Source organism: Physeter macrocephalus, chromosome 11, assembly GCF_002837175.3.
Source record: "Physeter macrocephalus isolate SW-GA chromosome 11, ASM283717v5, whole genome shotgun sequence".
Classification (NCBI taxonomy): Eukaryota; Metazoa; Chordata; class Mammalia; order Artiodactyla; family Physeteridae; genus Physeter; species Physeter macrocephalus.
The window spans coordinates 56,665,592-56,687,976 of record NC_041224.1 but is presented as its reverse complement, the minus strand read 5'-3'; the positions used below and the strand labels follow the sequence as shown (position 1 = coordinate 56,687,976).

The 22,385-nt window shown below is 36.9% G+C and overlaps 1 protein-coding gene across 1 annotated transcript in view; it reads left to right on the top strand.

Moving 5' to 3' along the window:
- Nucleotides 1–22,385, top strand: part of HERC1 (HECT and RLD domain containing E3 ubiquitin protein ligase family member 1) — a 212,402-nt gene that overhangs the window by 54,396 nt on the left and 135,621 nt on the right. Inside the window, exons 4-12 of the mRNA XM_028494914.2 lie at nucleotides 6,631–6,825; nucleotides 7,643–7,954; nucleotides 10,631–10,727; nucleotides 11,307–11,450; nucleotides 12,547–12,674; nucleotides 13,908–14,052; nucleotides 15,637–15,808; nucleotides 17,344–17,478; nucleotides 18,010–18,175. Of these exons, the coding sequence (XP_028350715.1) occupies nucleotides 6,631–6,825; nucleotides 7,643–7,954; nucleotides 10,631–10,727; nucleotides 11,307–11,450; nucleotides 12,547–12,674; nucleotides 13,908–14,052; nucleotides 15,637–15,808; nucleotides 17,344–17,478; nucleotides 18,010–18,175 (1,494 nt within the window). The remainder of the gene's footprint in view (nucleotides 1–6,630; nucleotides 6,826–7,642; nucleotides 7,955–10,630; nucleotides 10,728–11,306; nucleotides 11,451–12,546; nucleotides 12,675–13,907; nucleotides 14,053–15,636; nucleotides 15,809–17,343; nucleotides 17,479–18,009; nucleotides 18,176–22,385) is intronic.

Genomic DNA, 22,385 nt, shown 5'->3' with positions numbered 1-22,385 from the left:
ATGGTTTTTATCCTTCAGTTTGTTAATATGGTGTATCACATTGATTGATTTGTGTATATTGAAGAATCCTTGCATTCCTGGGATAAACCCCACTTGATCATGGTGTATGATCCTTTATTGTGCTGTTGGATTCTGTTTGCTAGTATTTTGTTGAGGATTTTTGCATGTATGTTCATCAGTGATATTGGCCTGTAGTTTTCTTTCTTTGTGACATCTTTGTCTGGTTTTGGTATCAGGTGATGGTAGCCTCATAGAATGAGTTTGGGAGTGTTCCTCCCTCTGCTGTATTTTGGAAGAGTTTGGGAAGGGTAAGTGTTAGCTCTTCTGTATATGTTTGATCGAATTCACCTGTGAAGCCATCTGGTCCTGGGCTTTTATTTGTTGGAAGTTTTTTAATCACAGTCTCAATTTCAGTGCTTGTGATTGGTCTCTTTATATTTTCTATTTCTTTCTGGTTCAGTCTCAGATGTATGTTGGATTTTTAACAATTAACTTTGTAATTGTCACTTTTTTTGGACTACTTTTTATATCATTTTCATTTCTTTTTTTATTTCTAAACAGCTTTTTCCTTTTTATCTTTTGTTGCTCATAAAGTATTATCTTCTGTATTTATTTACTCTTGGATTTCTTACAGTTTACCCCTCATTTCTGAAATGATTTTTTTCTCTTATTTCTAATTCTTTTTTTGAGTCTGTCACCTCATTTTGAATGCTTGCTTCTCTTTCAGTTTTGTGTTTTTCTTTCAAGTCTTGTTTCATTTTCTTAATCCCTTTACCTTGCTTTGAAATAGGTTACAGTTTGATCTGTTTTGTGGGCCATTCCCATCTGTCATGCTTTTATTGTACGGATGTTATTCTGCCTCTTTTCCTTTTTTTCCCCTTATAACAACTTCATATGGAATTTGACTTTCATACTTTTCTCTTGCTTATTTTTATGAAAAATTTGTTTTCCTGAATTTTTAGAATGGGATGGGATTCAAGATGGCTTTTCTAAATCCATAGACTTCCTTTCTCTATTGTTTTTGTGTAACGTTAGAAAAAATAAGGTGGTTTCAAGCATATTCCCCTCCCCACCTTTTATCTTAACTTTTTATCTTTCCTTTCTTTTGTCCACATTCTGCTCAACTTTTATTCCACTCCCAGTAGTTTCTGCTCAGTATGAGGGCTCTGTCCTGGAAGGGAGTACTGGCTTTTCAGTTTCAAGAATTCACAAGAGCTAGAGTGCTCTAGCTTTTTTTTTTTTTTTTTCACGGTACGCGGGTCTCTCACTGTTGTGGCCTCACCTGTTGCGGAGCACAGGCTCCCGATGCGCATGCTCAGCGGCCATGGCTCACGGGCCTAGCCGCTCCACAGCATGTGGGATCTTCCCGGACCGGGGCATGAACCCGTGTCCCCTGCATCGGCAGGCGGACTCTCAACCACTGCGCCACCAGGGAAGCCCTGCTCTAGCTTTTTTCAAACTTCTCATCATGGAACCTTTTTGTACTTACCTGCTATCAGAGAGGGCAAACTCTTCCCAGTTGCAGCTGCTGTTCTTAGATTGGCTCACTGTTCTTTCTGGTGAGTACCTGATTGGTTGTTTTGGGTTTTTCATATTCTGAGGTCTGTCAGACACTCTTTGGCTTCCTCCTGCACAGATATTATTCCCATGCAGATTCTGTGTTTGGTAGTGGTTTGTCTGCACCTGCTTATATTTTGGAGTTACTGGAGCTATGATTGTCTAGTTTTATTGTGAATATTAAGCACAGATTTGGAGTTTAGCCTTCTATTTGTTTTGTGTAATGATTCCATGTTTAGAAAACTACATTGCTGCTGCTATTGTCATCTTTTCCAGAATTCTACGTGCTCCCCCAGTTGTTTTTTTTTGTTTGTTTGTTTGGTTGGTTTTTTTGGCTGCATTGGGTCTTTGTTGCTGTGCATGGGGTTTCTTTAGTTGCGGCGAGTGTGGGCTACTCTTCGTTTTAATATGGTGTATCACATTGATTGATTTGTGTATATTGAAGAATCCTTGCATTCCTGGGATAAACCCCACTTGATCATGGTGTATGATCCTTTATTGTGCTGTTGGATTCTGTTTGCTAGTATTTTGTTGAGGATTTTTGCATGTATGTTCATCAGTGATATTGGCCTGTAGTTTTCTTTCTTTGTGACATCTTTGTCTGGTTTTGGTATCAGGTGATGGTAGCCTCATAGAATGAGTTTGGGAGTGTTCCTCCCTCTGCTGTATTTTGGAAGAGTTTGGGAAGGGTAAGTGTTAGCTCTTCTGTATATGTTTGATCGAATTCACCTGTGAAGCCATCTGGTCCTGGGCTTTTATTTGTTGGAAGTTTTTTAATCACAGTCTCAATTTCAGTGCTTGTGATTGGTCTCTTTATATTTTCTATTTCTTTCTGGTTCAGTCTCAGATGTATGTTGGATTTTTAACAATTAACTTTGTAATTGTCACTTTTTTTGGACTACTTTTTATATCATTTTCATTTCTTTTTTTATTTCTAAACAGCTTTTTCCTTTTTATCTTTTGTTGCTCATAAAGTATTATCTTCTGTATTTATTTACTCTTGGATTTCTTACAGTTTACCCCTCATTTCTGAAATGATTTTTTTCTCTTATTTCTAATTCTTTTTTTGAGTCTGTCACCTCATTTTGAATGCTTGCTTCTCTTTCAGTTTTGTGTTTTTCTTTCAAGTCTTGTTTCATTTTCTTAATCCCTTTACCTTGCTTTGAAATAGGTTACAGTTTGATCTGTTTTGTGGGCCATTCCCATCTGTCATGCTTTTATTGTACGGATGTTATTCTGCCTCTTTTCCTTTTTTTCCCCTTATAACAACTTCATATGGAATTTGACTTTCATACTTTTCTCTTGCTTATTTTTATGAAAAATTTGTTTTCCTGAATTTTTAGAATGGGATGGGATTCAAGATGGCTTTTCTAAATCCATAGACTTCCTTTCTCTATTGTTTTTGTGTAACGTTAGAAAAAATAAGGTGGTTTCAAGCATATTCCCCTCCCCACCTTTTATCTTAACTTTTTATCTTTCCTTTCTTTTGTCCACATTCTGCTCAACTTTTATTCCACTCCCAGTAGTTTCTGCTCAGTATGAGGGCTCTGTCCTGGAAGGGAGTACTGGCTTTTCAGTTTCAAGAATTCACAAGAGCTAGAGTGCTCTAGCTTTTTTTTTTTTTTTTTCACGGTACGCGGGTCTCTCACTGTTGTGGCCTCACCTGTTGCGGAGCACAGGCTCCCGATGCGCATGCTCAGCGGCCATGGCTCACGGGCCTAGCCGCTCCACAGCATGTGGGATCTTCCCGGACCGGGGCATGAACCCGTGTCCCCTGCATCGGCAGGCGGACTCTCAACCACTGCGCCACCAGGGAAGCCCTGCTCTAGCTTTTTTCAAACTTCTCATCATGGAACCTTTTTGTACTTACCTGCTATCAGAGAGGGCAAACTCTTCCCAGTTGCAGCTGCTGTTCTTAGATTGGCTCACTGTTCTTTCTGGTGAGTACCTGATTGGTTGTTTTGGGTTTTTCATATTCTGAGGTCTGTCAGACACTCTTTGGCTTCCTCCTGCACAGATATTATTCCCATGCAGATTCTGTGTTTGGTAGTGGTTTGTCTGCACCTGCTTATATTTTGGAGTTACTGGAGCTATGATTGTCTAGTTTTATTGTGAATATTAAGCACAGATTTGGAGTTTAGCCTTCTATTTGTTTTGTGTAATGATTCCATGTTTAGAAAACTACATTGCTGCTGCTATTGTCATCTTTTCCAGAATTCTACGTGCTCCCCCAGTTGTTTTTTTTTGTTTGTTTGTTTGGTTGGTTTTTTTGGCTGCATTGGGTCTTTGTTGCTGTGCATGGGGTTTCTTTAGTTGCGGCGAGTGTGGGCTACTCTTCGTTTTGGTACGCGTGCTTCTCATTACGATGGCTCCTCTTGTTGCGGAGCACAGGCTGTAGGTGTGCGGGCTTCAGTAGTTGTGGCATGTGGGCTCTAGAGCGCAGGCTCAGTAGTTGTGGCATGTGGGCTTAGTTGCTCCGCAGCATGTGGGATCTTCCTGGACCAGGGCTTGAACCCATGTCCCCTGCATTGGCAGACGGATTCTTAACCACTGCGCCATCAGGGAAGCCCCTCCTCCAGTTGTTTTTAAAAAACACATTTCTAAGTCTTGTGAACAGGTTTTTTGTTACCCCCTCTCCTCCCCCTCCCCTTTGCTTCCCCCTCTCCTCTCCTCCCCTCCTCTCCCCTTCCCGTTCCCTTCCCCTCCCCTTCTCCTCTCTTCTCTCTTTTTCTTGGGGTCAGGGAAGGAGGGTTATGATTTTTTTAAGCCTTATTATAGAACAGTAGTCCCTTCTTAAATATGGGGAATATGTTCCAAGACCCCCAGTGGATGCCTGAAATCATGAATAGTACCAAACCCTATATATACCATGTTATTTCCTATACATACATACCTATGATAAAACTTAATTTATAAATTAGGTACAGTAGGAGACTATCCAGATTGCCAGCATCACAACTCTTGCACTTAGGGGCCATTTTTAAGTAAAATAAGGGTTACTTGAACACAAGCACTGAGATACTGTGGCAGATGAACTGATAACCAGATGGCTACTAAGTGACTAACGGGTGGCTAGCTTATATAGTGTGGCTATGCTGGACAAAGGGATGATACTCAGAACAGTATGCAGTTTAAAACTTATGAATTGTTTATTTCTGGGATTTTCCATTTAATATTTTCAGATGACGGTTGGCTGCCAGTAACTGAAACCACAGAAAGTGAAACTGCGAATAAAGGGGGACTACTCTAATAGATCTTTAGATAAAAAATTCTAACCTATTTGGGCCCATCATCCTCCTTTTGTCAGCAGCAGAATTTCAGATCTCTTATTAGGGACTGGCAGCCTTTACTTATGCATAGCTTGTATGTCCTCAAAACTCTCCTCATGTTCACTGAAAATTATTCGTCTGACACACATATTCTGTTGTTTTGGGTACTATTTAAAGATTCTGACTGAAATTACTCTATCCCTTCCCATTTCATGGTCTGGCAATATAATATTGACTTTTGAAGATTCTTCTTTTATTGTTTTACTTGATTCAGAGAAGAACAAAAACAACCAAAAAAACCCCTAAAAGGCAGACAACAAATTGACAACAGCTGTAGTCAGAGATAATATCTTTATTGTATGGGATTCATACAAAGTCAGTAAAAAATCCATTAAACCCTAATAAATAAATGGGCAGAAGTTAGTTATAAGCAAATAGATGGAAAAACTTTAGTTCTGTTGATAATAAGGAAGTGTGAAGTTAAAAGAATACATCCTCTTTTTTCCCACTTTACTTTTCAAAAAAATTTTAAAGCATAATACTTATTGGTATGGGTGCAGTGAGACTGGTACTCTCACATAGACCTATTCATTGGTTAGGGCAACTGTGATGACAACCCTGGGTCCTGTGCTTTTGGCAGGGTTTTGAGGAGAGGGGATGAGGAGAGGAGAAGCCTGGATTTTTATAAAGCGTTATGAATGGCAATAGACTTTACCATCATATTCAACACAAATGGTAAATAAGCCATGATTTTTTATATAGCTATAGCTATATCTATATATACAGATACGTATAGATATGTGTGTGAGTGTTGAATTGTTCTGGACCTTTATCATTTTTAAGACCTCCCTCATTTTATACATTGCTGGTGATGAAATAATATTGTAACACCAGTTTTGAAAGCAATTTGGTATAGTATGTTTCAGGAATCAGAAGATTGTTGTCATTTTTTGCATATAGTAGTCCCATGTCCGAGGTTCTCTACCAAGTGAAGTAATTAAAAATGTAGCAACAGGAGGAGGAGGAGGCCGCCAAGGAGGAGGCTGCCTAGGTGGTAGGGAGTGAGCCAGTGCCCAGGGTTAATCAATGGAACCCCCCCCCCCCCCGCCCCACGAAGCCAGCCGGGAACACACTTCAGTGCAGCCAAATAGCATTGATTATTTTCCTTCAAAAAAACAAAACAAAACAATGAAGTAGCCACAACTGTATTCTTAAAAATGGCTCATGTAACAAATAAGTAGAAAGAATCTCAGTGCCCTCTTAAAGGAAAATGCTTAAGTAAATTGTGATTTTTACATTAGATGGAATATTGTTGGTTCAATTATGAAGATTAAGTAGACATAGAGAAAATTCTGCATGGCCCTTTTGTATCGTCACTTATATATCCACTGTGATAACTATGTTAAAGAGCATGTATATGCAAAACTCTGGAAGAACATATGTAAAAAAAGATAGCATACATTGTATTAAGGTGATGGGATTATCAAAGGTAGGTTTTTTTCTACTTTGTTCATCTATAATGCTATTATATGCGTTAATAAAATATTTAGTTAATAAAGGCTTGATTGTGTGTCTCCCCCTCCCCATTTTTGCCACCTTTGTTGGTATCTTTTAGTGATTTATTCTGCAGGAGTAAATAGTCTAGCCATCTGTGTTTAAGATTGGATGTGTTGCTCTTAGGTTATTTGAGCAGTTGAGATAGTTTTCGAAGAAGGAAAGTCAACAATAATTTCAGAGAATATTTATAAAAATATCTGCACTAAGAATGTCTTGACTATTTATTGCATGTTTCTTATTTTAATAGGTTTGCAGAATGGCTTCTGATTACTCAAGAACATGTGCTAGCCCAGATAGCATTCAGACTGGTGATGCTCCTATTGTTTCAGAAACCTGTGAGGTTTATGTTTGGGGGAGCAATAGCAGCCATCAGTTGGTAGAAGGCACACAGGAGAAAATATTACAACCCAAACTGGCTCCTAGTTTCTCTGATGCTCAGACTGTGAGTTCTCTGCATACCTTACAAATTGGTACATGACAGGGTTTGCTTTAAATAATGTTGAGTGTTTTTTTTTTGTTTTTTTTTTAATGTGTGAATGTTCTTGCTTGTTTCTTATCTATATTGTTTCTATACTATACTGCATCAGTTTTTTCATTTTCATAGAAAAAATATTTTAAGTCCCTCATTTCCCTAATAGTGTTTCCAAGTTTTAAAAAGTTAAATTTGCATCTGGAGTTTTAAAAAGAATTATGAATGGCAGCAGACTTACCCTTATATTCAACACAAATGGTAAATAAGACTAAGTAAAAACTAGAATTTTCCCTTTGCCATATTGGCATTTCATTTTCTTATTATGATCACTTTTTTTACATTTGTAGCTAACTTTTAGGCAAAATGGAACTTTCTGTTTTATTATTTTCATTAAAACGTATGTTTTTCTCAAATGAATTTAGAATATATATTACATGGTTCTTGTTATAATGGACCCTAAGGAATTACAGGAAAATTTTCCTTCTTGCCCTTCACCAGTTATATAAGAGGAGGCTAAACATTTTTCTTTGTTGTTTCATTGAACCATGACTGGATAGATAACCTGAAAAGATAAAATATACAATAATTTGAGTTCAACAGTAAAGTCAACATGAATAGGCCATTAATAGTTTTCTTAATTTTCTGTTTACTTCTTAATCTCTATGGATATTCATATTCTGCTTTAAAAGATATCCTTTGAGCCTCTTTGGTAAAATCAACTTAAATATTATACTTCGATTTTCACAGAAGCATTTTATTATCTATGATTCTGTTTGTTTGCTTATAGATTGAAGCTGGACAGTACTGCACTTTTGTCATTTCTATGGATGGCTCTGTCAGAGCTTGTGGTAAAGGCAGCTATGGGAGACTGGGCCTTGGAGATTCTAATAATCAGTCTACTTTAAAAAAGTTAACATTTGAGCCTCACAGGTCCATTAAAAAGGTCTCATCTTCTAAAGGATCTGATGGTCATACTTTAGCTTTCACCACAGAAGGAGAAGTCTTCAGCTGGGGAGATGGTGACTATGGGAAACTGGGACATGGAAATAGTTCAACACAGAAATATCCCAAGCTTATTCAGGGCCCTCTGCAGGGAAAGGTATGTGCCTTCTTTTTGGATTTAAAAATAATTAGATGCACTGGTACTATGATTGCTATAATTTACAATATCTTTCAGATTTTGATGTATTCTTTCTGAAGTAGCCCACCCTCCCAACCCTTTGGCTTATCTTTTATATATCTGCTTGATGGTTTACAACACACTTTCACATACATTATTTAATTTTAATTCTTATAACAGCCTTGTTAAAGTAGTTGTTATTTTCATTTCACAGATAGGAAACTGAGAATCATCCATTTAACAAATATTTATTTAGTACCTTCCAAATGCCAGGCAGTGTTTTAGGCATTAGACATATAGCAGTGAACAAAACAGACAAGATTCTTACTCTCATGGAGCTTTAATCTGTGGGCTAGAGATGATAAATAAGTAAGAAAACACATAAAATAATTTCAAATAATAGTAAAGAAAAAATGGAGTAACGTAATAGATACTAACTTTGGCTGGGTGTGATATTAGATAATGAGGTCAGAGGGTTCTCTTGGAGTAGGTGGCATTTTAACAAAAAACTTAAATAAGACATTTAAAGTGGTTAAGTAACTTGGCCAAGGTCACACACAAATAAATGGTACCATTAGAAACTGAACCTAGATCTCCTCTTTTTATTTCTATTTTACCTTTTGTTAAAGAAATGAAGCCATTTTCCTAAGTTAAAATTATATGCAATTTTGTGAGTTCCTCCATTTTAAGATTGCTTTCTTTCTGTGAATGTTTTCTTATATAAAAGTCTTTAAAGTTAAAATTTTATTTTATTTAATTAATTTATTTATTTTATTATTATTTTTTTTCGCGGTACGTGGGCCTCTCACTGTTGTGGCCTCTCCCGTTGCGGAGCACAGGCTCCGGACACGCAGGCTCAGTGGCCATGGCTCATGGGCCCAGCCGCTCCGCGGCATGTGGGATCTTCCCGGACCGGGGCACGAACCCGTGTCCCCTGCATCGGCAGGCGGACTCTCAACCACTGCGCCACCAGGGAAGCCCTAAAATTTTATTTTATACCAAAATTAAAAATGGGACACTTCTTTCATGGGAGTTTGTCTGACAAAGTTGGCTCTCAAATGAGTTTTACTTTATTATAACTTTCAATGTTTAACTTAGATATCAGCCTCAAAGCAGTGAGCCTTAGAACATTCCACTTAATATCAGGGGGTCCTTGATAAGATGTTGAATGTGTGACTCTAAGGAACCTCAGATAAATACTCTTTAAAGTTGTATTTTTTTAGTTTTTCTAGCACCTTTTTTCTTAATTCCCATTGTTTTAAATTTTCTTTACATATATATATATGTATATATCCACACACGTGTGTGTGTGTGTGTATATATACATATATATATATATATATATATATTTGTATCACCTTGCTGTACACCTGAAACATTGTAAATCAACTATATTTCAATTATTTTTTTACTCTAAGGAACCTCAGATAAATACTCTTTAAAGTTGTATTTTTTTAGTTTTTCTAGCACCTTTTTTCTTAATTCCCATTGTTTTAAATTTTCTTTACATATATATATATGTATATATCCACACACGTGTGTGTGTGTGTGTATATATACATATATATATATATATATATATTTTTTTTTTTTTTTTTTGGCTGCACCGCATAGCTTGCCGACCATAGCGGTGGCCCGGTGAACTTGGGCAACCGCTATGAAAGCGCTGAGTCCTAACCACTGAACCTCCAGGGAATTCCTTATTTATGTTCTTTTAATGTTTCATTTTATAATGGAAACATTGCCAATTAAAAATAACAGTATGAATATCATGAAGGAAAAATTCCCAAAAAGTAAATTGATAATTTACAGATAAAAATTTCAGAGGTTCTTAGTATATTATCTAAAATGTAGTAGGTGATCAGTATTTTTAATTGAATCTAAATTTTGAATTTTCTAAAGTGAGTTCTAATTTTTGGAGATTAAAAAATGTGGAGTTATTAGTATGGATAGTTTTTCTGCTTATCTTTTTTCATCAGTTAGTGATTTTGATCAGTGTTAAAAGGTATAAGTGATCCCCAAATTATGCTGCCATATACCCTTATTTCCCTGATTCTGCCCGTAAACTGTGTAGCTATTTGAGGGTAAAGAGATACTATTAGGAATTTAATTGATATAAGCTTATAGCTTAGATCTTTCTTCATTGGTAATAGTCAGTGTGTTTTTGAGAGTTAAACCCTATTATGTAATGAATTTTTCTTGATTAGCCAGGCTGAAGGTTTTGTGTTAATGTTATATTTAAAAATTTTTCATTGTTCCATGAGTGTTCAGCCCCATCCAACTCTTTGAGTAAAGAGTTGATTGGTGATATAGTATTGTTACAGGTGATTAGATTGATGTATTTGGGGCAGGGAGGAGTGGGCGAGAGAGTGCTGCTAGCCTTTACAGTCTCTTTGTGTGAATTAAGAAAAGTTGTCCTCTCTGGGTAGAAGTCAGAGTTTGTGGCTTGGCCAACAGAGCTTAGGCTGTGTTTCAGCACTTTCTTGATCCTTTATGCAGGCAGCCTTGTCCTGGGCAAAACCTCCACAACTCTACATGGCACTTCTGGCTGAGTTGTGAATATCAGTATCTCTGAAGTCTCTGTGTATAGGATCAAATGTGAACTCTATGTTTTAGTATCTTGTGTTCATCAAATTCACTTTGTGTGCAATACAGGTAGTTGTTTGTGTGTCAGCTGGATACAGACATAGTGCTGCTGTCACAGAGGATGGTGAATTATACACATGGGGTGAAGGAGACTTTGGAAGATTAGGTAAGATTTTTTAAAAATTGAAGTTAGTCTCACAGAAAAATAGAAATGATGATGGTTACTGAGAAGTGGTGAGACTAAATTTAATAGGCCAAAGACGGTCATTTATTTTTGTTACTATTAAGCTCAGAGGAAGATAATTTTATATAGAGAGTACCTAGATTCTGGTGCTGAAATTTAAGATGTAATTAAATCTAGCAAGTATTTACTACCTTGAGCAGGCACTATAGGATTTCAGGGATAAGAAAGATCATCCTAAAGTGATCCTGAAGTGTGTTATCTAGGAGGTAGTGAAAACAAGTCAGTGTTAACAATACTAGACAGCATTAGATAAGTGCTGTGAGAGGAGCATAATAGAATGTTCTACTGATTCAGTGAAGGGACTGAGTATCTCATGTTGGGAGCAGCCTAGAAGATTAGATGAGAAGATATTAGAAATGATTCTGTTTTTCATATTTAATTGCACTTAAAAAATTCCTCAATTCTGTTAATAACTTGTAATGTTTATTCTACCTGTAAAGTAATGGGCTAAAGAAAAAGAGCTAACATTATTTCTTTGTTGTTTTGTGTGTTTTATCCAAGGTCACGGTGACAGTAATAGCCGTAACATTCCAACGTTAGTAAAAGACATTAGCAATGTAGGAGAGGTTTCTTGTGGCAGTTCACATACTATTGCTTTATCTAAAGATGGGAGAACTGTGTGGTCTTTTGGAGGAGGAGACAATGGTATGTAAAAAATTATTTATTGATAGCTTTGGCCTTTTTTCCTTGACTTTTAAAAAAATTTATTTTTCAGTTATACAAGGCTGTTGTAGAAAAACTCAGATGTATATAGGTGAGCAGAAATTTTTAAAATTTAAATAAATTTTTCTTAAAATTTAAGAAAAATTTGCTCTAAGCATTGTTAAAATTTTGGGAGATAAATATATATGCATTTATATAAATATGTACATATATTTCTACATAGATGTTTTAAAAAAACTAAAGCAGACCTATATATACCATAGTTACTGTCTTATAACTTGTTTGTTTTTATCTAACAGTATCTTATGAATATCTTTCTATGTCAAAAAACATGGCTCTACATTTTTCTTTTCAGTGGCACAAAGTATTCTTTCATATGATTGTAGCAAAACTTACAAAACAATTTATTATTGTTGAATATCTAGATGGTTTCCAATTTTTTTCAGTATTAAAAACAATACAGTGAATGACTAAATCTTTTTCTACTTTAGCCACTCCTACCAGTGATGCAAGAATGCTCATTTCCCCGTATCCCTCAACAGCACTGGCTATTAAAATTAAGATAATTAAAAAAATAGTTTCACTAGTGAAAATGGTATTTAATCTGTATTTCGTCCTTAGTGAGGTTGTTGGCCATTTGTTTTTCTTCTTTGGTGATTTGCCAAGTTCTCTATTTGGTGAATTATTGAGTCTTTTAAAAAAAATTTAAAATCATTATATGCATATACATTCTTGTATAAGGACCTGTTTATTATATCAGCAAATTTGAAGTTAGAAGTATGACCATTAAAAGGGAGAAAGACAGCAAATTAATTTTCCATATCTCTCTTAAAGTGGTTTTAATTGCTTGAAATAAAAATTCAGAAAACTATTGTTTATTGGTTTCTTTCTTGTAATAAAACCATTCATTTGTTAACATCCTCTGCTGTCAGAAACTTAGAGCTTTCTAAAATGTGGACAATCTGTCAGGTTAGTGATGGAAAGATTAGTGATATTTATCAACATTAATACTAAGAAAAAGAATAGCGTTTCTTTGAAACAAGTAAATTGTTTAACTTGAATGTGTTTGTTTTTATAGGCAAACTTGGCCATGGTGATACCAACAGAGTGTATAAACCTAAAGTTATTGAAGCTTTACAAGGAATGTTCATTCGCAAAGTTTGTGCTGGAAGTCAGTCTTCACTTGCTTTGACATCAACAGGGCAGGTAGGACTAAGGGATGAGCATAAAAGGTTTAGAGTATTTCAGAGGACCAGATGACTAAAAAGTGATAATTGTATTTAAATTTTGAAGTTAAAAAATACATTTTAAAGTTAATCTACTGAAATGAAATATTTTCTCCTGTTTGAAGAAGTTGAGTTTCTGAGAAGGAGCCAGGTTTTCTGACCTGGCCTGTGCGAGCCAGATAAACTTACTGTTAACCCCATGTTCTTTGTATTAAGATGGTTTTTAAAAAAGCTTTTAGCACTAAACACCCCTTAAACCTTTTGCTAAAAATCATGAATAGTGGGGGAAAGTGAGAATAGATCTTGCTGGAACCAGTGATATGAACTAAGAAGGCAAGAAGGTGATCAAAAGAGAGGGCAAGGAGAACATTTCCAGATGGAAAATAATCTGAGAGGGTTAGGTGGTTAGGTGTTTCTGAAAAAGGGTTACTCAGGCTTAGGATACTTAGAATTGTATAATCCCTTTATAAACTTGTGATTTTCTATATGCATATTTTGACTTCCCTCTGTTTGTTTGTTGGTGATGGAGAGGGTCCAGGTATGGTGATAGACTGACAATAATTTTGCTCCTTACATCCATCAGCAATGACAGTGCAAAAGTGAGCTGATCACTCATTGTTTCACATGTAGGAATCTATTATGTGCCAGGCAGTGGTATAAAAATGTTTCTGACATTCACATGGCAGATGAGTAGCAAAGCTGAAATTACCATATTATTTAATTATTTTTGAAAGACTGGAATGCCTTGCCGTAAAAGATCTAATGCAGAACTATTTATCATTTTGTATTTAATTACGTTAGTCATTTGTTACAATGCTGGTTGCTGTCTTAAAATTTAAAACTTCTCTTTTACATCATTCTCACTGTGAGTTTTGTGGTAGGAATCCATGAATTGAAGCCAAAAGATGCTCACTTATTTGATGTATAGCCACTGGCAAGTCACAAACCTTCCTTGAAAATCACGTGCTTCTTTTGTATGAGAGGGGTAATAACTTCTGCTTTGAATGATTATATAAGATAGATTCAACTTTGAATGATTATATAAGATAGATTCAAAGATTTCAACTTTGAACTGAAAGTTTCTATAACAACAAAAAGTTATTTAGTATCAAACCACACTCTTATTTAATAGATTATATTTATTTCTAAACAACGTAAGTTGTTAACCTACCATCTCAGGATATTATGTGCAGTGTATTTCTCTTTGTTTCAGGTCTATGCCTGGGGCTGTGGCGCTTGTCTAGGTTGTGGTTCTTCAGAAGCTACTGCACTGAGACCCAAGCTTATTGAAGAACTGGCTGCCACAAGAGTAGTTGATATTTCTATTGGAGACAGTCATTGTTTGGCTCTTTCTCATGGTAAGATCATTTGATTTTAAAGAAGTAGTATTAGGTTTTAAAGGCACTTTCAAGTTCATACCATCCTTTTTTTCTCCCCATTTTTAACATACCAAGTTGGCTATGATTTTTTAAATTTTTAATTTATATTGGACTGTGATTTGCAATGTTGTGTTAATTTCAGGTATACAGCAAAGTGACTCAGTTATACATATACATGTATCTATTCCTTTTCAAGTTCTTTCAAAACAACACAGTGAGGTAGGCAGAGGAGTACTTAACCAACCCGTGGAAAGACCTAGGGTGTTCTGGGCTGGGTGGAACTGGGGAAGGAGATGGGAAAGGAGTGCATATCATAAAGGATACCATAGTGTTGCTGTTCTGGGGAAACCAGGAATCAAATTTGGTGGTTGTCGTCATGGTAAGACACACAGCACGGTCCTTGAGAGGAGGGGGAGTGAGAGATTATGCGATGGGTGGGTCACCTCACAGAAGCATGACCTCCCTTGTCATTCATCCACAGTGTGTTTGCTTCCTCCTGCTCAGTCATACTCAGCCTTCCAAGTTCAGTTCAAATAGAATTACCATATGATCTGGCAATTCCACTCTGGGTATATACCGAAAAGAACCTAAAACGGAGGCTCAAACAGATAATTGTACACCAATGTTCATAGCAGTGTTATTCACCAGAGGGTGGAAACAACTCAAGTTTCCACCAAAAGACGAATGGATAAAGAAAATGGGGGTATATCCATAGAGTGGAATATTATTCAGCCTTACAAAGGAATGAAATACTGATCTATGCTACAACGTGTGTGAATCTTGAAAACATTGCGCTGAGTGAAATGAAAGAACAAATATCATGTGATTCCACTTATATGAGGTATCTAGAGTAGGCAAGTTCATAGAGACAGAGCAGAGTAGAGGTTAACAGGCACTGGGAGGAAGGGGGGATGGGGAGATACTGCTTAATCGGCACAGGGTTTCTGTTTGGGATGATGAGAGGTTTCTGGAGATGGATAGTAGTGATGCTTGCACAGCACTGTGAATGGATTTAATGTCTCTGAATTGTGCACTTAAAATGATTAAAATGTGAGTTTTATGTTATGCGTATTTTACTGCAATTAAAAATAAGTGAATGAATGATTGGATGGATGGATGAGCAGATGGATGGATGAGCAGATGGATGGATGAATAAATGAATGAATAAGAAAATGAATTCAGTTCAGGGCTCGTGGCCTACAAAAAGCTTTCCTGGATCCAGCCTGATTGGAACAGCCTGGGACATACTGTACTCTGATTATTAGTGCACTTGGCTGTCTCCACACTAAGCTGTGAGCTCCTGGAGAATATGGGCCATGCCCTGTTCCACTTCATATCTCTGACTCTAACTAAAGGCCTAGCACATTGTGACAATTTGATAATTCTGTTTTAAATTAATGGATTGAAAACATGGCATGTTTGAAACGCATATTGTAGGTTTTAAATAAATGAAACAGGTATCACCTACAAAAAAAAATAAAGAAATAATATTAAATATTACCTTCCATAAATATTTTACATTGAAATTTGGCTTTTCTTTTGTTCTTTATGTTTTGTTTTTAGATAATGAAGTTTATGCCTGGGGCAATAACTCAATGGGGCAGTGTGGGCAAGGAAATTCCACAGGTCCTATTACTAAACCAAAGAAAGTGAGTGGCTTAGATGGCATAGCTATTCAACAGATCTCCGCTGGAACATCACATAGTCTGGCATGGACTGCTCTTCCTAGGGACAGGTAAATGTGCTCACGTTTAAAATTTCTTGTGTTTTAGGGCTTCCCTGGTGGCGCAGTGGTTAAGAATCCGCCTGCCAATGCAGGGGACACGGGTTCGAGCCCTGGTCCGGGAAGATCCCACATGCCGCGGAGCAACTAAGCCCGTGCGCCACAACTACTGAGCCTGAGCTCTAGAGCCCACGTGCCACAACTACTGAAGCCCGCGTGCCTAGAGCCCGTGCTCCGCAACAAGAGAAGCCACTGCAATGAGAAGCCCATGCGCTGCAACTAGAGAAAGCCTGCGTGCAGCAACGAAGACCAAAAGCAGCCAAAGATAAATAAATAAAATAAATAAATTTATTTAAAAAAATTTCTTATGTTTTATTAACAGCAGAAACACTAATAAAAGCAGAAATAATTGTACTTTGTTCATAAAATACCCTTCTGACTATTTCTAGTATTGACTTTATTTACCATCATAGACATGCTATCTAGATTTCTTTCAATTTGAATGTTGAGGTTAGATATGTTTCATAAGCAAGAAGTTATACCGTATATTAAGATACTGTCTTAATTTAAGTGTCTTTTAAACATTGTGAATTCCTTCTCTGTCTCCAGATACTGATCTTAAATATTGTGGCCACATATCAAGAGGAATTTAAGTTAAAATAATCAAAATCAGAACTAGGCTTTATTGCTTTTTAACAGTTAATTAGCTTCCATGCCCTTTATCTGGTAGTTTTTTTGAAAAGGAGCAGTGGCCATACTTTTAAATAAAGGAAGTTACTTTTTGCAGAAATTTAGCTTTTTCCTAATGTAATAACCATATCTTTTTTAGATAATCAGGTAGGTAATTTTTAGCCAATATTTGAAGATTGAATTTTAAGAAATTTTGAGGTTATTTCAGCTATTTTCAGATGTATATGGGCTAATTAATAACTTAGAATGTATTATATTTGTATTCTAGACCTTTGATTCAGATGGGGTTTATTATATCATTCTAACCAATTTAAAACATTTTTAGGTAATTACCCTCCAAAACAAAACCGAAAATATAATAAATTGAATATAAATAATTTGCTGTTAGTATTAAATCTGCAACTTCTCACTTTATATGTAGAAAATTGGTTCCCAAGATCTTGAAAATTTTCACAAGAGTTTTCAAGAGGTTTTCTTTTAGTAGATTTCAGTATATCACTTTACAGAGTCAGGCTATTTTTATTAATATGAACTATACATCTTATAGGCCCTAAGAACCAGAAGGGTTTATAGTAGATCATGTGGCTCAGCCCTCTGACTTCAGGTGAATGAATAGCCAGACCTTGCAGAATAAGTAGTGGTTATGTATTTTCTTCTTGAAGAATTCTAGAGATAGCAAATTCTTGGTTTTCCTCAGTTGCTAAAATGAAGGGTTTTATCACATTTATAATCAGAAAGATCTTCTGTATATCTTGTTAACATCTTTCAACTTTAATAATGGTTTAATTTTTGCTTTTGATCATGTGTGAAAATTTCATGTTAAGACTTTTTCATGATTTTCTTATGCTTCCTTCTAGACAAGTTGTTGCCTGGCACCGACCTTATTGTGTAGACCTTGAAGAGAGTACCTTCTCACACCTTCGTTCATTTCTTGAGAGATACTGTGATAAAATAAACAGTGATATTCCCCCGCTCCCTTTCCCTTCATCAAGGTATGTTATATATATGTGTATTTGTGTGTGCGCACAAGTGCACACACATTTATTAATTACTCATTTTGAATTTTGAGTTATTCTTTCTTATTCACTTTATCCCTCAATTATATGAAACTTCTTTTTTGTGGTATGCGGGCCTCCCTCTGTTGTGGCCCCTCCCGCTACGGAGCACAGGCTCCGGACGCGCAGGCCCAGCGGCCACGGCCCACGGGCCCAGCCGCTCCGCGGCACGCGGGACCCTCCCAGACCGGGGCGCGAACCCGGCCCCCCTGCATCGGCAGGCGGACGCGCAGCCACTGCGCCACCAGGGAAGCCCCTGAAACTTCTTTATAATCTAAAAAAAGAGCTAAACTTAGGTACTTACTGATAATAACCTATAGAAAAATCCATAATGTCATGAATCGTGTTTTTAAAATTACTGTTAGTCATAATTTGAGAAAAATTTTAAAGAGAAAAAAATGTTATCCAAACTAGATAGTATGGGCTCTTTTATATTCCAGAAGTTCATAGCAGTTTATTTGGTTTCAGGGAACACCACAGTTTCCTCAAGCTGTGCCTGAAGCTGCTTTCAAATCACCTTGCTCTTGCGCTTGCGGGAGGGGTAGCTACCAGCATTCTTGGGAGACAGGCAGGTCCGCTTCGAAATTTACTCTTCAGACTGATGGACTCAACTGTCCCAGATGAAATCCAAGAGGTAAGAGTATAGGACTTGTAAATCTGTAGCTCAGCCACATCTCTCCCTGAGGTTGTGGCTCACAAATTTAGCTATGTATTGGAAAACTTCAATTGGATGTTCTTTCTGTTACTCCTCTTTTCTTGGTGGGAGTAAATTTTTTGGTGAACTTGTCCTTTAAGACAGAGGTCAGATGTTGCCTCTGAGAAACCTTTCATTCCCTGCTCTCCTGCCAGGTTTGGTTTCTCTCATGTATGTCCTCATCACATCACATTGTTTTGTAATTGTCTACTTAACAACTATGTCTGTCTTTTCTACCAGAAGATGAATTTCTGAGCACAAGGACCCAATTTTATTTTATTTTATTTTATCTTATTTTATTTTATTTTTGCGGTACGCGGGCCTCTCACTGCTGTGGCCTCTCCCGTTGCGGAGCACAGGCTCCGGACGCGCAGGCTCAGCGGCCATGGCTTACAGGCCCAGCCGCTCCGCGGCATGTGGGATCTTCCCGGACTGGGACATGAACCTGTGTCCCCTGCATTGGCAGGCGGACTCTCAACCACTGTGCCACCAGGGAAACGCCAATTTTATTATTTATTTTATTTTTATTGTGGTAAAATTCGCATAACATAAAGTTTGCCATCTTAACCATTTTTAAGTGTGTAGTTCAGTGGTATTAAATACATTTATACTGTTGTACAACAATTACCACCATTTATCTCCATAACTCTTTTCATCATACAAAATTGAAATTCTGTACCCATTAAATAATAACTCCCTATTCTCCCCTCCCTTCAGCCCCTAGCAACATCCACTCTTTCTTTCTCTATGATTTTGATACTCTAAGTATGTCGTAAAAGTGGAATCATACACTGTCTTTTTGTCACTGGCTTATTTCACTTAGCTTAATGTTGTCAACGTTTATCCATGGTAAGTAGCATATGTCAGAATTTCCTTCCTTTTTAAGGCTGAATAATCTTTTGTTATTTGTGTATATTAAATTTTTGCTCATCTGTCATTTTTATGACCTTGGATTTAGCAGTGGTTTCTTAGATATGATACCCAAAGCACAAGCAACCAAAGAAAAAAGAGATAAATTAGACTTCATCAGAATTAAAAACATTTTTATGGTGGTCCTGGAGAGGCGGCGCTGAGCTGTTGGGTATGAAGAGTAACAGAACAGACTGTATTTGCACTTGAAACTGCTGCTCAAGTTCAGATCAGGCAAGGAACAAACCTTGAAACAACCGACAAGACCAAAGAAGAGTACACTTAAGTTGAAGACACGACACTTGGTCTGAAACAAGAAGTTTGTGCCTACTTAGCAGCTTTGAAAGAGCACTTCCCAGTGCTGCTAGTAGTCTTTGTTTAAAAAAAAAAAATTAAAAACATTTTTGCTTCAAAGGACATTATCAAGAAAATGAAAATACAACTCACAGAATGGGAGAAATATTTGTAAATCATATGTCTCATAAGATTCTAGTTTACGGAATATATAAAGGATCCTTACAACTCAACAATAAAAAAGACAAATAACTCAATCAGAAAATGAGTCAAGAATCTGAGTAGACCTATCTACAAAGAAGATAGACATAAGGCCACTAAGCACATGAAAAAATGTTCATCACTGGGCATAAAGGAAATGCAAATTAAAATCACAGTGAGATACTGCTTCACGCCCACTAAATGGCTATAATCAAAAAGACTGGTAATAGCAAGCATTGGTGAAGATGTAGAGAAATTGGAACCCTCATGCATTGCTAATGGGAATGTAAAATGGTACAGCCACTTTGGAAAACAGGTAGTTCTGTAAATAGTTAAACATAGAGTTACCACATACTGCAGCAGTTCCACACCTAGATCTATATCCAAGAGGATATAAAGCATATGTCCACACAAAAACTTACACATGAATGTTCATAACAGTATTATTCATTGAAGCCAAAAAGTAGAAACAAACAAATGTCTGTCAACTGGTGAAGGGATGAACAAAATGTGGTATGTCGTTACAATGTAATATTATTCAGCCATAAGAGGGAGTGAAGTACTGTTGTACAAGCTACAACATGAGTGAACCTTTTAAACATTATGCTAAGTGAAAGAAGCCAGACGCAGAAGGTCACATACTGTATGATTCCATATATATGAAATGTGCAGAGTAGGTAAATCCATAGAGACACAAAGTAGATTAATTGGCTGTCAGGGGTTTTGGGGGAGGGAGAGATGGGAAATGACTGCTAATGGGCACAGGTTTCTTTATGGGGTGATGAAAATGTCCTAAAATTAGATAGTGGTGATGGTTGCACAACTCTGTGAATATACTAAAACACACTGAATTTTATACTTTCAAAAGGTAAATTTTATGATGTGAATTATATGTCAATTTAAAAAAAAGCATAAAAGATACAGTGATTTTCCAACTAGAGGGACATATCCCTGGGATGTAGGTAGAAAGAATATTAACCTGGTGGTGAATGGGAACTTTGAGGATTAAATTTTACCAGGAACGAGGTAGTACAATATTTTTAAAAGGTAGAAAAGTATTGGAATAAAATAATGAAAGTAAACTTAAAAAAAACCTATTTTTATAATTGTTTATTCATTCCTTGAGTCTTCTTTGTAGCTACTCCTTAGGAGGTGGATTCTCTCAGGATGTGTACAGGGCTGTTTCTGTTCCTCTTTCTTTATCCCTGAAACTTCCAGTAATTTATCTGTTTGCAGCAATCAGTGCTGCTGCTGTTTTTTTGTGTTTCTTCCTTTTTTGACGCTTTATTTTGAAGCAGTTGTAGACTTAAGGAAAAGTTGCATAAGTAATAGAGTTTTCACGTATGTCTCAACCAGCTTCCCCTAGTGCTGTCTTGTATAATTACAGTACAATTATCAAAACCAAGAAATCAACATTGGTTTAATACTATTAATTAAACTAAACACCTTATTAGAAATTTTATCAGTTTTTTGCTAATGTCCTTGTTCTTTTGCAGGATCCTATTCAGGATCCCATATTACGTTTAATTGGACACTTTATGAATACTGGTCAGTTATTTTATTGAATATCTCTGTTATTTTTCATGATTGGACTATGCACTTTTGGCAAGAATACCACAGAAATGATGTGCCCTCAGTACATCATATCATGTGGTTCATGATATTGATGTGTCTTATTACTGGAGATTTTGACCTTGATCACTTGGTTAAGGTGGTGTCTGCTGGATTTCTGCATACATCAGTAACTTCTGAGAGAGAGTAGGTAGAAAATATATTCTTTGAGAATATACTCACACTTAAATAGTTTGAGAATTGAATATCTTCATGAATAGTTGAGGCATAGTATTCTATAAATCATGTTTTTTTTTTTTGTGGTATGCGGGCCTCCCTCTGTTGTGGCCTCTCCCGTTGCGGAGCACAGGCTCCGGACGCGCAGGCCCAGCGGCCATGGCTCACGGGCCCAGCCGCTCCGCGGCATGTGGGATCCTCCCAGACCGGGGCGCGAACCCGGTTCCCCTGCATCGGCAGGCGGACGCGCAACCACTGCGCCACCAGGGAAGCTGAGGCATAGTATTCTAAATTGTAAATCATTTTCTCATAAGAATTGTGAAGTCATCTTCTAGCATTCAGGTTGTTACTCAGAAAATCAACAGTATTCAAATTTTTGATCCTTTTATGGAAATCTTTTTCTCTCTGGATTCTGTAGCAAGTTCTACTTGTCCTCTCTGTTTTCATATTTTAAAATGATATGAACTGATGTGGGCCTGATTTTATCCATTTTCGTGCTTATTTGGGTAGACTCTTAATTTGGAAACTCATAGCCTTCAGTGTTAAGAAATTAGCTTGGGGGCTTCCCTGGTGGTGTAGTGGTTGGGAGTCCACCTGCCGATGCAGGGGACACGGGTTTGTGCCCCAGTCCGGGAGGATCCCACATGCTGCAGAGTGGCTGGGCCCGTGAGCCATGGCCGCTGAGCCTGCGCGTCTGGAGCCTGTGCTCCGCAACGGGAGAGGCCACAGCAGTGAGAGGCCCGCGTACAGCAAAAAAAAAAAAAAAAAAAAAGAAATTAGCTTGAAGTGTATTGTTGATTTTCTCTTTATTGTTTTCTTTGTTTTCTCTCTGTCTCTGGAACTCATTATTGGGATAATAGACCTCCTGGACCAGTCCTCTGTGTCTGATTTTTTTTAATGTCTATTTTTTTTTAATTAATTTATTTTTGGCTGCGTTGGGTCTTCGTTGCTGTGCATG